General features: G+C 40.1%; 1 protein-coding gene across 1 annotated transcript; it reads left to right on the top strand.

Moving 5' to 3' along the window:
• The first annotated feature begins 76 nt into the window (after nt 1-76).
• QRSL1 (glutaminyl-tRNA amidotransferase subunit QRSL1) lies at nt 77-13,812 on the top strand. Its single transcript, XM_058021296.1, has 11 exons — nt 77-166; nt 379-538; nt 1,692-1,790; nt 2,782-2,878; nt 4,562-4,738; nt 6,983-7,158; nt 7,263-7,375; nt 8,896-9,088; nt 9,485-9,602; nt 12,681-12,886; nt 13,358-13,812. Exons 1-11 carry the CDS (start codon nt 143-145, stop codon nt 13,567-13,569), a joined length of 1,575 nt encoding a protein of 524 aa, XP_057877279.1. The 5' UTR covers nt 77-142; the 3' UTR covers nt 13,570-13,812.
• The last annotated feature ends 935 nt before the right edge of the window (nt 13,813-14,747 follow it).

Here is a 14,747-nt window from a genome sequence, read left to right as displayed (position 1 = left end):
CAATGGGCGGCCGCCTTCTTGGCCGCCCTGCCAATGGTGCCGCGGAATGTTGCCCCAAGATGGCGGCGCGCGGCCGCCGCGCCGGGGGAAAGACAGGGGTCGCTCGGCGGGCGTGAGGAGGAGGGGACGGGCAGGGAGAGCCATGCTGCGCGCCCCTCTCCGCCAGGTGAGTGGGGTCTGTCCGCCTGCCGGGGATGCCGAGGAGCGGGGCGGGTTCGCAAGGTGACCGGGGTCCCCTCGCGTTCCCCTTTCCCGGGGCGGCCCGGGAGAGCGCGTCCCGTGCGCTCCTTCCCTCAGCGGGGATGGCGCTTCCTTCCCGTCCCGCCCCGGCGCAGCCTCCGGCGCCCGGCTGCCCTGAACGGCGGGCTGCGCTCCCAGGTGTCGGCGGCGTTGAAGGAAGGACGAGTCGCTCCCACGGAGCTCTGCCAGCGATGCCTGGCCCTCATCAAAAGCACCAAGTTTCTGAATGCATACATCACCATAGCGGAAGAGACCGCTTTGAAGCAGGCTGAAGAATCGGAGGAACGATATAAAAGAGGTACGTTGGTTTGTAAGTAATGTCAGTCCTTAAAAAGATGCTGAGGAGGAGTTGTCTGTGTTAGACGAAGCACCTTTGCTTTTTAAAGGGGATGTCTTGGCTTGTTTGAATCTTGGGAGATGAAGCTCATGCTTGTGGTTTCCGTGGGTGTACACTTGGCACTCAGGAGAGTATTTAGGCCAAAAAACGGGGAAAACCTGGACCAAACAAGGCACTGCAGGTTAAATAGGCTTTGTGCCTCTCGGACAGCACTGCTGATTGGTGTCTACTGCTTCCTTCCCTCAGCAGTTCATTTGGAATATGTAGCCAACAGGTGCCATGAATAGGCAAATGCAGTGGCAAATGGTTGTTCTCAGGCCTGCAGACTGAGATAGGCACACAGGTGGCACAACCTATCGGGTTCTTAATTAAGAAAGCAAACTAAAATAATGCAGCTTTGTTAATTGCAGTTAGGAATTGCAGAACAGAACAGCTTTCAGTCCTGTTATCTGCAGCATTTACAAGATGGCCATCCTCATTTTCTTCCTTTGTGTTTCAAGAAAGGCAGGAAAGGTAAATTTTCACCTAATAGAGTACACGTTTTCCTTCCTGGGTGACACTTGCTGTTCTCTGACAGCTCAATACAATTGTCAGGCAGATTGTTTTGCTTCCTGATGTAGGCCATTTAGGTTTTGGGTTGGGGTTTTTTGTGGTCTTTGTTGGTTCTGGGTTTTTTTTTTTTTTGATGGTGGATAATCAATTACTTGGGAAGCATTTTCTCTGCTTCAGTAATTAATCTACTGTGTGTGTCAGGTAGGCAGAGTTTATGGCTCCAAACCTAGTGATGGGGTGGATTGAGTAGCTCCTATGGCTGCAGTAAGCCCTGTGTGGTGACATTGGAATGCACTCCTTTGGGACAGCCAGCCTGGGTGAAAGCAGGCAGGGGGCTTAGACACCAGGTCTGGTTTGGACAGAGTGCTCAATGCTTGAGTTGGAATGGAGGGCGGTTCTTGAAAATGGAACAGACAACCATCAAATGCCAAGTGGAAAGCAGTCTTGCTTTCAAAAACCACCCAAAGTGGCATGTAAAATAAACAGTAATCGATGAGAACATTATATATATAGAGCACATTTTGCATTAATTTCTGTTGTTTTACAATCATTTCTAATGCAGGTCAGCCACTGGGCATTCTAGATGGAATTCCCATTGCTGTAAAAGACAACTTTAATACAGCTGGCATTGAGACAACATGTGCATCAAATATGCTAAAAGGTACAGTAAAGCTTTTAAAGTAAAACCAGATCTTTCACTCTTTGGAGGGTTTATGGACTGGAGTCTTCCAGAAATCCAGGTGTTTTCACAAAATGAGCTGGTGTCATTTGAGGAAATACATTTATCCAATTTCACTAGCCAAGTTCATTTTTTTCTTCTTCTAAGCATGTTATCTCTTTATAATTGTATGCATTTAACAACAGTTATAATAAAAACCTATATACTACAATAAAATGGTTCCAAAATTCACATTTTCCATCAAATTGCTTTTAGATCTAGAGGAGAGCAGTCAGTGCTGTTCTACCTAGTGAAATCCAAAGACAGTCCTGTTTTGTTCTTGTTCTGTTTATAATTGGTGACTTAAATAGCTTTCTCATATAGCTGTAGGAAAAGCAGATGTTAACAATCCCAACATACAATCACGTTCTATAATGCTTTTAAGGAAATTTTTTTAATTTCTTAAATTCATTGTTTTTGTTAACAGTTCATGAACATTTTCAAGGCATTACAATGTTTTTATAGTAAAAGCAAAAGTTGGAAACATTTCTTATATCTGCTTTATTCTGCAGAAAGTAAAACTTTATATTAATCCTTGCGGAAGATAGCAGAAGTAAATTAGCAGACCTCTGATTTGATTGTGGTTTTTTTTTTTAATAGCAGAAGAAACAAAATATGACTTCACTGTTTTAAAAGTTGTTATATTACCTGAGATGCTGTTCCTTAAAGCACATTCTCAGACCTGTTGTGATTGATTGCAAAGAGTATTAGGTGTGATGTCCTTGTTCCTGATGGAAGTGGGAGTGAAGAAGCCCCTGCTATCATTCATGAAGTGAATTGGTTACCATTTGAGGTCTTGTGTCATTGTCATAGTTCTCATCCTAGGTTATGTAAGGTCTGAGTGGTAATGACAGTGTCAAAATGTTCAGAGTAGCTGCTTGTAAAAATAACTTGTATCTCACCAGTTGCTCTTAACTGTTTTGATTGTTTTCAGGTTATATTTCTCCTTACAATGCTACAGTAGTTCAGAAGTTACTGGATCAGGGAGCTGTGCTTTTAGGTAAAACAAACCTAGATGAATTTGCAATGGGGTGAGTGATGTTTATTATCTTTAATGTGCTGATTTTACATAAAATACCATACATACCATCTGTTCCAATCTACCTGTAATCCTTAACTCCTGTTTCTGTGAGGTGAGACAACAATGAATACTTACTGGGAGGGTACACAGAGCTACATTGTCCCTGAGCATTTGTGGTGTTGTGTGAGTGATACAGACGCTGAGTTTTGTGAACATAGTGTTCAAATGTGCTTGAGAGGCAGGAAGCAGTCCAGCTTGTGCAGAAGGCTGAGGACAAGCGGCCTTCTTGTAGATTCAGTAGTGTGTGAATAGAATTGGTTACAACACAGTTAATTGCTGCCTTTTCCTCTCTCCTTACTGATGGCTTTTAGCCCTTAGGTAATTGTTATCGTGTCCCCAGTGGCAGCCACTGCCTCTGCCATCTGCCCACTGGGGTGATTTATATGGGTACTCCCTGACTTGCTGCATACAGGCTAATCAAGAGCAAGGCTTTTAAGTTGCCTAAGCTAATGTGGTGACTTTTTCTCAGGAGCACATTGAAAAATCCTCCTACAAATTGATTCTTCTGCAAATCAGTGAAGGCAGCCAAGCTGTAGCAGAGAATGGCATCAGGCTGTTAGGGATGGGAATTGCTGCCAGGTTTGGAAGGGAATCACTGGGACTTTAGTACCTCTGAAAAACAGTAAAATTGTTGTATTTTGGTTTTAGTATACTTTAACCAGAGTCCAGGGTTTGATTGGAAATTCCTGTGGATGGAGTGAAAGTACTTGGACAATATTGTTTTGAATAAAGTAATTTTTATGTTAAAAAGCTATTCCTCAGAGGAAGAGCAGGCAAAAAGCTTGGGAAAAACCTGATAATGCAGTGATACAACTGGTCTAAGTTCATTAAAGCACAGGGTTCTCCTAAAGACCTTATCCCAATAGTAGTTTCTCATTCTGGTGTGTTTGAGTGATTTCTTGATCAGGGAGCAGATCCAGCTCTAAAGTAGTGATGTCTGAATAAGGTTTGTTTTCTGCTGTCAGCTGCCTGTTCTGTCTGATGATACAGCTGGTAACGCTGGCACCTTGCAGTCAGGGGCAGTGTGGGGTAGAGGGCCTGAGGAAGGAGGAAAGTGTGCCCTGCCCCTGCTTCTGGTGTCAGCTCACACCTGGGTGACACAAGCTGGCTGAAACCAGTTTCTGAGAAGCCAGTTCTGAACCAGTGAACTGTGCCCTCTGCAGAGAGCCACAGGGTGAATAATAGTGTGGCATTTCAGAGAAATGTGTGTTCCTGGTATTGTGGAGCTTTTTCTCCTCCTCTAGCAGCATGTTTTTCCTCACAACAGTGATCGTGCATCAAATGCAGGGCTGGAAAAACAGAATACCTTGGTTTTGAAAGAGATGTGCCTCCTGTACTTTTACATAGCTTAAATCAGTTTTGTGTTTTTGTAACTCTGTTCATTTCAGTGGCATTAGCAGAAGTTAGAAAGAGGTACCAGTTCAGGTTCTGTGTCAGGAACCGATGAACAGCTATGAATTTTGTATGTAATGTTGTAGAAGTTGACTGCTTCAGGATTTACATACACCAGTCTTCTTGTGTTGAAATTGAGTTTGCAAGGATGATGAGGAATTGGATTAAAAAAATTAAATTGAGGAATCCAAGTACGTCATTTGTCACTTCTGTGTGTATTTGTCCTGTATGACTGTCCTAGTTCTGGGAGCACGGATGGAGTGTTTGGACCAGTCAGAAATCCCTGGAGTTACTCAAAACAGTACAAGGAAAAGTCTGTCCCAAAACCCCATCCTGAGGACGAAGAGTCAAACTGGGTAATAACAGGAGGGAGCTCAGGAGGCAGCGCGGCTGCTGTGGCGTCTTTCACATGTTTTGCGTAAGAAGCTTTTAAAATTGTCTTTCCCTAAATGTCTCAAAATATTTTTGGAATATTTTAATTTTACAATTTTCTCATAAGCTAGTAAGAAATAGGAGGGTTATTGGCACTGGCATGCAAAAATTTATTTCAGCATCCCTAGGTTACTCGTGGCATATCATGAAGCCAGAATTAATCCATGCAGGCAAATTTAGATTTACTCATTTCAGGCATTATTCAGTGGTGTGACCACTTTGTGCTTTGTGAAATATATATAAAATTATGATGGCAGTAAGGGAGTGACAGTTTTATTCTTATTCCCACATAATCTCTTGAAAAGTCTGAAGGGGTTTTTGATGCATCCTCTTCCTCCCTAATTGCATTACACAAATACACACTGAAAATGTAATTCAGCAAATTAAGAGATCCCTCAATTTGTAACAGTATAATAATTTTTCCTCTGCTCCTTTGTTTTTGTAGCATAGTTATGCAATAGTACATGAGATTTGGGACGCAAAAACTTTCAAATCTCTTATTTAACAAAAGAGTACAGAGTACTTATTACATAGATACTTACAGACTTCCCTGTTTTTAACTTAGAAAACAGTTTTAGTGTTGGGGTGGTTTTTTTAAGCAAGTGTGTGTTTATGGTTGTTTGGAGTTTTTTTCCTAAAGAAATTTAAACAAACTGGACTTTTTTTAAAAATAGTAATTACTAACTGCATGGAATATCAACACACTGTTTAGCAAGTCAGTTGTCTATACTGTCTTCTCCATCTGACTGTTAAAACTGATCACAAACCTTTACACCTTGCATTTTATGCAATTTTTAGAGATACATGTTGGGGCATGTTTTAGAGAAGATTATTTCAATTGTGCTCTTAATTGGAAAGTGTTTAAAAATGCTCTTTATTTACTTCATATATGTTTGCCCATAGACTGCATTACAAACATCTATTTTGTTGTTAAATATTCTTGCTATTGTTGATTACAACTCATTTAAATTACTTTTTAAAGTTATATATGTCTTCATATCCTTGCCCTTTACTGGGATGTAATCTACTCAACATTTTAATACTGTTGAAATTGAACTCAGTGCAGCCATTCCCAAGGACTGCTGGTTCTCATCCTGAGCCAGAATGGGCTGATCCTGAGAGGGTCTGGCACCTTTTCTTATGTTGCTGGGCTCCCATTTTGCACTGCTCAGCACACTGTCAGATCAGGGAGATTTTTTGTCCAGCTATTTTATTGCATATAACCTATTGTATATCCATCCTATTAGTGTCTTTCAAGCAGCGGGAATGCTGCCAGTCTTTACATTTTCAGTTTGAGATTTGGATGTCCAAAAATGCTATAAAATTGAGGATGTTTTACATTAACACAAATGCTTTGGGAAAAATTCCACTTCAGGAAAGTCAATTTAATTGGTTCAGCCATCTCATAAACAAATGGCTATGGGAAAAGTCATACACTCACTTCAATAAAAATTATACCTATTTCTGGATTTTAAATTGGTATTGGCAAAGATTTGAATGAAAACTGCTTTATCTTTTTAATGCTGCTTGAGTTAAGTTTATTAAAAACAAGAGAACAGTATGTTTCATTGCAATACAATTTTTGAAATAAAAGTTTCAATTTAGAAAGAACAAGGTTTCACTTGTGGATAAGGAAAGAGGAATTCCACATAATAATAATAATATGCTGTGTTTTAATTGTACCTAAGCTACTGTAAACTGGGAGTTCTGATCAATCTTTGTAGATTTGGAAACAAGAAAAACATCTTTCCAAAGTATGCCCTCTTGTTAGGGGCAAGAAGTGTCACTCTTCATTTTTATCCTGGAAAATGCTGATTCATGGTGCATTCGCTACCCAATAAATAAGATAGAAGTGTTGAAAATTGTTCCCCAAATCACATGAGATGTATCAGTTGGAGTCCACAGTATTGGAACAGAACACAGTATTGGGACAGGGAAGGCAGAAAAAGACATTTGGGGCCATTTTCAGATGGTCTGAATTCTACCTATCTGTCTTTGCTTTGTAAAGAGAACTGGACTCTCCTAACAGCAAATTCAGAGACCCTAAGAAAAATCAGAGAACAAATGAAAAACAGACATAGAGAGCAGACTGGAATTTAGGCTGTGTGATTATGACTCCTGGTCTGGAAGAATTTACAGTTTTAAATCCATGCATCTCAAAGCCACACGTTCTTATGATTTGGAAATGTTCTGAATTATCTTACTAATGATGATCCTTTTGAAACCATAGAGCCTTAGGGTCAGACACAGGAGGATCCACCCGAAACCCTGCTGCTCACTGTGGTGTTGTAGGTTTAAAGCCAACATATGGACTGATCTCTCGCCATGGTCTCATTCCTCTAGTGAACTCCATGGATGTGCCAGGAATCCTAACCAGATGTGTGGATGATGCAGCAGTTTTGTTAGGTATTACTCTGTCAAACATCATTGCTTACAACATTTCCTCAAAACAGACTGAATCCTGACTAACTAACATTTTCCTGGTCTTCATATGTCATGTCTTACTTCAGGTTCACTTGCTGGACATGATCCTAAGGACTCTACCACAATTCAGGATGACTTTAAGCCATTTGAATTACCTAACTTGACTGATGTCAGCAAGCTTTCAATTGGAATTCCAAAGGTAACATTTAAATCTTGTTAACAGTTATGGACCAGAAGAACATTAAAAGACACATAACAAAAAAATATTTGTGTCTTGCCCACCACTTCCCAGTCTCCCATGATTTGAAACAGTGAAGACAGTAAAAGCAGCTCCTGGAAAAAAACAGTTTGTGTTTGCTCTGTTGCCTGTCCAGGCAATTTGGAGTAAGCATACAGGAATGCATCACCTAAAACGTGTTGTCATTGTGGGGGGAAGCACTGTCAGGAACTTAGGGGAAATGGGGAACTTCAGTTCTTGGTTCTCTCTGTTGCTCTTTCCTTAGTCTACTCTGTAACCTCCAACAAGTTGCTCTTGGAGCCTTCCCACACAGTGAGCTTGATAATGGTTTGTGCAGAGCTTTGGGATCCTTGCCTAAATGCCACTGTGTGGCATTTAATATTGAGCAGAATTTTAAAGGCGATTGAATGGCACCAGGAGTTGTGATTTGCAGAGTCCTAATAAGAACTGAAAGACATCTAATTTGGCATCTGATGTATGCAATTCAATCATGTTTGTTTGAAATTTAGGAACAAAGTTTGCGACTTCAGCCTATTTTTAATTTAATAAAGGCTCTGCCTTCAAAGAGACAATGTAAATAACATTTATTAATTGTATTCTCAGCATTGGAACCTAAGCTAGAACAGGCATACCAAAAGTTTTAATTTGGTAAGCAGAGATGTCCGCTGACCAATTATTCACAATCTGTGAAATGGAAAAAATTATGTGCCTGGAAAATTGATCAGCTGCATACTGTTTAAATCTTGATAAATCTAAAATTGTGATGATGTTCAATATTTCCTATCCTTTGGACAGTTTTTTCTACTTCTACAGATTATTTTAAAAAGATGCATGCATACATTAAACATGGGTCACAGCTACTCAGAAGTCAGACAGTATTATGACCCTGATATTATGGGTTAGAACTAAAGCAAGTATCTTCAAAAACAGAGAATTTTAATATAGTATCTATAATTTGTCTGTGAAATAGGAAAGTAGCTAATCTTAGTCTTCTCCCAACCCCTTGATTGTAGTTCTTCTTTGGTGGGTGGCTTTATTTGTTTCACCAAGATGTGCCAGTTGCCGCTGATAACATTGTGAGCATTAACAACAGGGGTGAAGAGCCCTGGTTTTAGGATTTAGACCTGGAGAATTTGTTCCTGTGACTGCACAGCAGTACAGTATAGCCCTGATAGATAAATAAGGGAATAACTGGGCAATTACTCTTTCAGAAGAAACTGCTGAAATTCCATGATGTGTGATACATATGTAGATCTTACTGAAATAAACATAATACTCTTAAGAAGACTCAATCCTGTTAATTTAATACCCCTTGATTGTATAGGATTTAGTAGATGCAAAAAGCTTTAATTGGTACGTTAAATCATATAGTGGTGAGATAATGGTTTCAATGTATTTTTAGCAAGGAATATTTGTGTTTTAGTTGTTATTAGAAGTAAATCAGTGTGTAAAATTACTCCTGTTCTTGTTTTTCCTCTAAGGAATATCATGCACCAGGGCTGTCAAGTGAAATTCTGGCTCTCTGGTCAAAAGCTGCTGACCTGTTTAAGAATGCAGGTGCTAAAGTGGTTGAAGTGAGCCTACCACACACTCCTTACTCAATTGTCTGCTATCATGTGCTGTGCACAGCAGAAGTGGCATCAAATATGGCCAGGTTTGATGGACTGGAATATGGTAAGGCCTTTGAAAAAACTTTTTTCTCAGGCAGTAGAAACATTGCTGGATGCCATGTAAAAGTGTTATTCATAGACTAAAAAGTGTTTTTCATAGATTTTCTTTTCATGGTTGGATGCTTGATACTATTTCTCCAAGATGGAATATAGTAAAAAACCTTGTACAGATAAAAATGTGTAAATAAATACATAATATATTTCACTACTAGGCATATCAGTGTCTGGGCTCAAAATCTAGTTTAGTTCTTCCATAATAAAACAGGAATGTGTTTTGTTGTTTTTCCAGAGTAGTAGCATGTCAGGCTGCAGCAAATAGTGACCTATTGTGCTACTATGACATTATTAAATCTAAAGGATTACCAGAAGTATTAACACCCAGAATGCCTTTTCTTTCCAGGCCATCGTTCTGACATGAAGGATTCCACTGAAAGTCTCTATGCTGCCACACGGAGAGAGGGCTTCAATGATGTCGTAAGAGGAAGGATTCTCTCAGGAAACTACTTCTTGTTGAAACAGTAAGCAGAACCTTGAAATTCAGCTTTTCCAGATTAGTGAAGTTTTGAGCAAATGGTGATTAATTGCTTATCATGAGGAAGAAATTGCTCTTACACTAGTAGCTGTTTGTATTTTTATTATTGCTTTAGCTCTATAATGCCTGTTTATAATGAACAAAAATGTTTTTCCAGAGTCTTACCAGTGAGTGTCCTAAATTAAATAAGTAGAGCAATTTAGTGATCTTTTTCCCCTTACCAGAGCATTATTGGCATCCATTAGTTAAATTAGGCAGAAATGTACCCTATGGTATAACATTGAAATCATACTGAAGTCTTTACTGTCTTAGGGTTAGAAGTTCTGTAGCTGTTAATTTCATTAAAACTGCATAGAGAAACTGCTGGTACATTTTAGTGAGATCTTCTAGAGAAAGCCAGACACATAGCAATTAAATTAACTGCAGCTTTCTGTCTCAGTTTACAGGGAAAGAGAAGCATTGGCAGAAGTATTGGACTGAAGTCCTTACAGAAGTCAGGGTTTTATCCAGCTCACATAGAGAAGCTAGTGCATGGATCAGTTTTACATTTTTAGTTTTCAATCCTTATCCAGCAGTCCTAATTTACGTTAGTAAATGTTCTGTTTCTCTTTGTCTGAATTTGTTCGGATACTAACAAAAACCTTAGGCTTGTAATTAGTCTCTGTAGTGCACTTGCTTTGAAAGAGCTCTGTCAGCAAGAGTATTCATCAGCTGTGACTTGTGATTGCTCTCAGAGACAGGAATGTTGTCAGTCAGTCTGTAACAACCAGCTTTTCTGGAATGCCAATATTCCTGCCAAGTGTGCTCCCTCTGCTTACAGCTGTCCAGATCAGCTTTCCTGAGGCTACTTTAAAATTCACATAGTTAACTCTTCTGTGGAGGAATACACAATTAGCTTCCACCCAGATGGAACAGGAGAGTTGTGTTCCTGTTCCACAGTAAATTACTTTTGAAGAACAGAGTGCAGGGTTCAGAAAGCATTCTTAGAATAAGTAGTAGAGAAAACCCATCTGTGTCTCTTGCAAATGTTGCCTTGTACAGCTTATTTTTATCTTGCTTTTCGAAGTTTTAAAATGACTAGGTGATTGTTTGGAAGTTCTGTTTAACATCTTTAGAGATGGCATGGACAAGAGGATCGAGTCCTCCCTCAGCAAGTTTGCAGACAGCTCCAGCTGGAGTGGTAGTGTTGATCTGCAGGAGGGCAGGAAGGCTCTGCAGAGGGATCTGGACAGGCTGGGCTGGGGCCAGTGGTGTGAGGTTCTGCAGGGCCAGGTCCTGCCCTTGGGTCACAACAACCCCAGGCAGCACAAAAGGCTGGGGCAGAGGGGCTGGAAAACCACCCAGGGGCAAAGGACCTGGGGGTGCTGGTCAACAGCAGCTGGACATGAGCCAGCTGTGCCCAGGTGGCCAAGAGGGCCAATGGAGTCTCAGCCTGGATCAGCAGCAGTGTGGCCAGCAGCACCAGGACAGGGATTGTCCCCCTGTACTCAGCTTTGGTGACGCCATGCCTCAGATCCTGCGTTCACTTTTGGGCCACTCACAACAAGGAGGACATTGAGGTGCCAGAGTGTGTCCAGAGAAGGACAGCAGAGCTGATGAAGGGTCTGGAGCACAAGTCTTATGAGGGGTGGCTGGGGGAGGTGGGGATGTTTAGCCTGGAAAAAAGGAGAGACCTTTTCACTCTCACTACAGCTACCTGAAAAGAGGTTGTGGCAGTCAGTGTCTTCTCTCAGATAACATGTGAGGAAACAGCCTTATATTGCACCCTGTGGGGTTTACATTAGATATTAGGAAAAATGTCTTCTCTGTAAGGATTGTCAAGTGTTGGAACAGGCTGTCAAGGGAAGTGGTGAACTCCCCATCCCTGGAGATATTTAAATGACATGTAGATGTGCCACTTAGGGACTTTCTGAAATTAACAGCTAGGTGGATTTCTGAAGTGATTGTAGAAAAAGGTCTAATTGCCATTGTATAAGTTACTAACTTGAATCTGTTTATTGATTATAACCATTTTCATTGCTGTTTCTCGGAATCTTAAATCTTTAGATTACTCTAACAAAGTGGGATTTAGGCAGTTGTAGTTGTTTTATCTGTAAACACTCTGGCATGTAGCAGTTGATAATACACCACTCCATTTTTCTTTCACTTTACTTTTTTTTTTTTTGTCCCAAATAGCTGAAGGTTTAGATGGCAGTTACTTTTGAAACTGAACTTCTCTGTATTTAAGATTCCATATTTACCAATTCTGCATATGAGGTTAAAAGGAATGATAGAGTTGACTAATATGTTTCTGCTTCAGAGTTGTGTAAAGACAGAAATCCATAGACCACATGTTTACATGAGGGGGAAAAAATGGGTAAAGATAAGGTCTTCTACAGAGAAGTGTACTACAACCACATATATAGTTTTAAATCCATTTGGAGTTGTCCACAGATGATGGGACTTTTTCATTTGTTTCAAGTATCTTGCTGGATTGAATCCTAAATGTTTAATTCCTGTTTTTCAGACCTGTGTATTTCTGTATTTTCTAGACTTTGCTGTGCTGCCCTACAGTGAAATTAGGTTAGATACCAGCTTTTCACCCAGAGGGTGGTTGAGCACTGGAACAGACTCCCCAGGGCAGGGCTCACAGCACCAAGCCAGTCTGAGTTGTGCTCTCAGGCACATTTGTGGTTCTTGGGGTGTCCTGCACAGGGCCAGGAGCTGGACTTCATTGTCTTGATGGGTCCCTTCCAACTCAGCATTTTCCATGGTTCTGTGAAATTCAAGGCACAGTTTAGTTTACAAATGGTCATAAAAGTGTTTTGAGTTTTAGTTAATTATTGTAAGGTAGGGTTTTGTTTTTCCTTCACCTTCCTTCAGCTGTATGCCCTCATCTCTTCCTTCTCTGGCAGCTCCTCTGCTATGAGAGCACAAACACATGTGTGGTGACTAAGCTTCCAGTGTCAGTTAAAATCTTGTCCAAAAGGATTACTGGGCTTGTGTTTTCCACAGTAACTAAGAAATAAAGTTCTGTATTTTGGGAATTAGAGTGTCAGGCCTTTATGTCCCTATTCCTTTCTAGGAACTATGACAAGTACTTTGTCAAGGCACAGAAAGTGAGACGTCTCATTGCCAATGACTTTGTGAAGGTTTTCAGGAGTGGTGTTGATATTTTACTCACTCCCACCACTCTGAGGGATGCAGCACCTTACACAGAATTCATCCAAGAAGACAACAGGACCCGCAGTGCTCAGGATGACATCCTGACACAGGCTGCAAACATGGCTGGTGAGTAGGGACAGGAACTCAGCTACATTTTCCCCTGCCTCATAATTTTAAAAGTCCAGTCTCTTTAGGTATTAAACCTTCTCTTTTAGAATCAAGATATTTCACCCTCATGTCCAAAGTCTTACAGTGATAACTGGGTCTAAGGACAGTTTTATTAAATGCTTGAAAATGTAAGACCAGATTTTAAAGTAGAGTACCTTGGAGCTGAGTGTGGGCTGCAGGTAAGATGAATCTGTTCCAGAGACAGAAATCTCTTCCTAAGGAGAGCTGATTATCTTTTTCAGAGGATGCTGACCTCTTAAATCTCTTCAATTAATTTCTTGTGATCATCTAGCATTCACTTCGTTGAATCAAATTATTTTAGCTAGTCTTTTTTGTCTATTTTTTTTTTCTGGTTCTCTTAAAATTGATACAGAAATTACTCTAAGGTTTATAGTAAGTCTTTGCATGTGTATTTTTTTTGTCTTCCAGGACTGCCAGCCATAAGTGTTCCTACAGCTCTTTCAGAGAGAGGCTTGCCAGTTGGGCTTCAGTTCATTGGACGTTCATTCCAGGAAAAGCAGCTTCTCACTGTAGCCAAATGGTTTGAAAAACAAATACAATTCCCACTGATTCAACTAGAAGAAGTAAAGAGGCATGACAGTGATGTCTTTCAGCATCAGAAATCTGCTTCTTTTTCATAGCCTGGGACTTGCTAGTCAGCTAGAGCAAGACAGCTGTGGAGATGGTCAAGAAACTAATTTCTGCAGTTAATTGTCTTTTGCAGAAGTAATAATCTGTTCTAAGAAGATGTTATCCAGTAATGCACAATGGAATCACGACAGCTTGTTGCAGTGTAATTAAGGCAAAGTGAATCATTAAGTAAACATTACCATGTTATTAAGCAACATTTCTTACTGATATTAAAAATACCAAGTTGAAATTGTGTACGTTACGCCTGTAAAGCTGATTTTTTAATCCCTAGAGGGTGTGTAAGGTATCTGACCAACTAAAGAACTAGCCTGAATTGTTGTGTGAAAATTTCATGGTTGCCAAAGGGCTTGGTTTCCTTCTGGAGTGTAGATTTTTGTAATGGCAACAACCAGACAAGCTCTGTTGGAACAAAGGTGTCAGGGATCTGTTTACCAAAAGTTAAATACTAAGGGAAACAAGGGAATAACTTAGAACCATAGAATCCTTTAGATTAGAAAAGACTTTTAAGATCATCAAGTCCAACCCAGCACTACAAAGTTCAGCATTCATTCATATCCCTAATGCCACACTACACCTCTGTTATGTGGTGATTATTAAGGCCATTGTGAGAAAGCTAAATCACACCTGCATTTAGATCCCTGTTTTATAAAATCCAAGATGTGGAAATGTTAGTTCATTTTGAAAACCAAAATGTTCCCTACTTCTAGTTAACTTGTGCAGAAGGTAAAAATTACCTCTGGTTTTACAAATCATTTAGATTACTCTGGTTATATCTGTGTAAGAATGATGAAGTCCAGATATCTTCTGGGGAAAGATGTGTAGTGGTAGTAGTAATACTTGAGTAGTTCTTTTCTTCTTCCTTCATCACTGTTCTTTATAATCAACACCTAAATACTTGCTAAGAAAGAGATCTTACTCAGTGTGGGAATAATGCCATCTATTCCTTCATAGACAGTAGTTCAACACAATAGTAATTTAAACTGAATTTCCAAACTCTCATCATGTAGACTGGAAGACTTACTAAACAACTCTTAACCTGTTTCAAATGTTGCAGTTTCCGTTTCTTGATAGTTAAAAACATGAAGGATGAAGTTTGTAAATGTTTTGCATCAGATTTGCTTTCAGTCATAGTGTACAGGATGCAGAGATGAAAAAGGTGTAGAGGGAG

Source organism: Melospiza georgiana, chromosome 3, assembly GCF_028018845.1.
Source record: "Melospiza georgiana isolate bMelGeo1 chromosome 3, bMelGeo1.pri, whole genome shotgun sequence".
Classification (NCBI taxonomy): Eukaryota; Metazoa; Chordata; class Aves; order Passeriformes; family Passerellidae; genus Melospiza; species Melospiza georgiana.
This window is presented reverse-complemented; position numbering and strand designations above follow the sequence as displayed.